Genomic DNA, 1451 nt, shown 5'->3' on the forward strand with positions numbered 1-1451 from the left:
CTGGAAAATCAACACCGGTTGCATAGTGTACCTTTAAATTAGGTGTATTTACCCTTAATCTGAGCAGGTAAATAAGATGATCTGCCAATGGAATTAGTATTTTTACTCTTAAAATTGGATAATTAGATAATATGCACTTTAAGGACAGTATAATTGTTCTTTTCTTATTTTAAATGTAAATGTTCTTGTTCCATTGGCAAAGTGTCTCACTTACCTCCTTAATTGAAGAAAAAATGCACTTATTTTAAGAAAAAAAAATGACTTATTGAGATTTTAATTTTTTTTGCAGTGCATGTTCTGCTCTTACAGAGACGAATGAAGCGTTGATGTAGTCTGACGTCTCTCCAGCCGCCGTGGACAGACGCACCCGCCACCTCTCAGCTACACAAACAGAGCAGAGATCATGTTGGGATGCTTTCCCGGGATCAGCGGCTGAAATGGGAGCGTCGAGGCTTCCCGCTGACTCACCGGGAATCACAGAGACATCTCTGTTCTTGGTGGAGTTGATGTCCTGCAGGGCGGCGGAGAAGTCTGATTTCCTGGCCTCGGTGTGACACACCAGCTGTGGAAAACAGAACGCAGACAAACTTCAGGCTCTTCTAGCTGACAGAGGCTAACAGCTTAGCCTGTTTCTTGCATTTTCAGTCCTCATGATCCAGGAGATCTGTAGATTTCCCACATTTCTATCTGGAAATCGATGAGGAAAAGATTCATAATGTTTAAAACATTTCATTTCTTGGTGTGAATCAGTGTCGAAACTCGTCTCCGCCCAGTTTACACGTGTAAATGACCCAATTTCTAATTTGGCTTCAAGAAATATTACAATGTGAAATTACTAGAACCTATTATTTTTGCCTCCATTATTTTTATGAATGTATAATGCCTTACATTTTACTTAAACGTAGTAAAAGAAGGAAAGATAGTTAAAAATAATACACTTTAAGTTGAAGGACTTGTATCCTCCGAAGTAGCACAAGGTTTGTGCTTATGTGATAAAACATGTTTAAATGTATTAATACTTCCATAAAATGAATTGGTTCCTAAACGTTGCTTCACGCAGACAGTTAACTGATTATTAACCATGTTTAGAAACTGTTGGGGAATTTGTGCTGCTTTTTTCAGGAATCCCAGATGAATGTGTGTTCGTGTGTTTAGAGATGATTTTCTGCGTGTGAAGAACCTTTTTCTGTTTATTGTTGAGTCTCCGTAGCTTACGTTTAAGATGCTAATTAATACGTAGTATTGGCTAGTACCGTAATCCATTCTTTCTCCTCTACTCTGCCTAGCTCTTGGTTTACAGGATTGTTGTTGCCAAGATTCCAATAAACAAGAAAACCTTCAGTCAGTTGCCCTTCCTCTATGGGAGATGCTGTAACACATTATACACTCACCGGCCACTTTATTAGGTACACCTGTCCAACTGCTCGTTAACACTTAAAGGAATAGTACAC

General features: G+C 38.9%; 1 protein-coding gene across 1 annotated transcript in view; it reads right to left on the reverse strand.

Annotated features, from left to right (window-relative positions):
* ptprz1 (protein tyrosine phosphatase, receptor type Z1) overlaps positions 1 to 1451 on the reverse strand; it is a 125047-nt gene that overhangs the window by 13505 nt on the left and 110091 nt on the right. The window contains exons 24-25 of the mRNA XM_015387431.1: positions 469 to 562; positions 308 to 381 (exon numbers count right to left, since the gene is read on the reverse strand). Coding sequence (XP_015242917.1) covers positions 308 to 381; positions 469 to 562 — 168 coding nt within the window. The remainder of the gene's footprint in view (positions 1 to 307; positions 382 to 468; positions 563 to 1451) is intronic.

This window comes from Cyprinodon variegatus, unplaced genomic scaffold (genome assembly GCF_000732505.1).
Source record: "Cyprinodon variegatus isolate N-32 unplaced genomic scaffold, C_variegatus-1.0 Scaffold394, whole genome shotgun sequence".
Taxonomy (NCBI): Eukaryota; Metazoa; Chordata; class Actinopteri; order Cyprinodontiformes; family Cyprinodontidae; genus Cyprinodon; species Cyprinodon variegatus.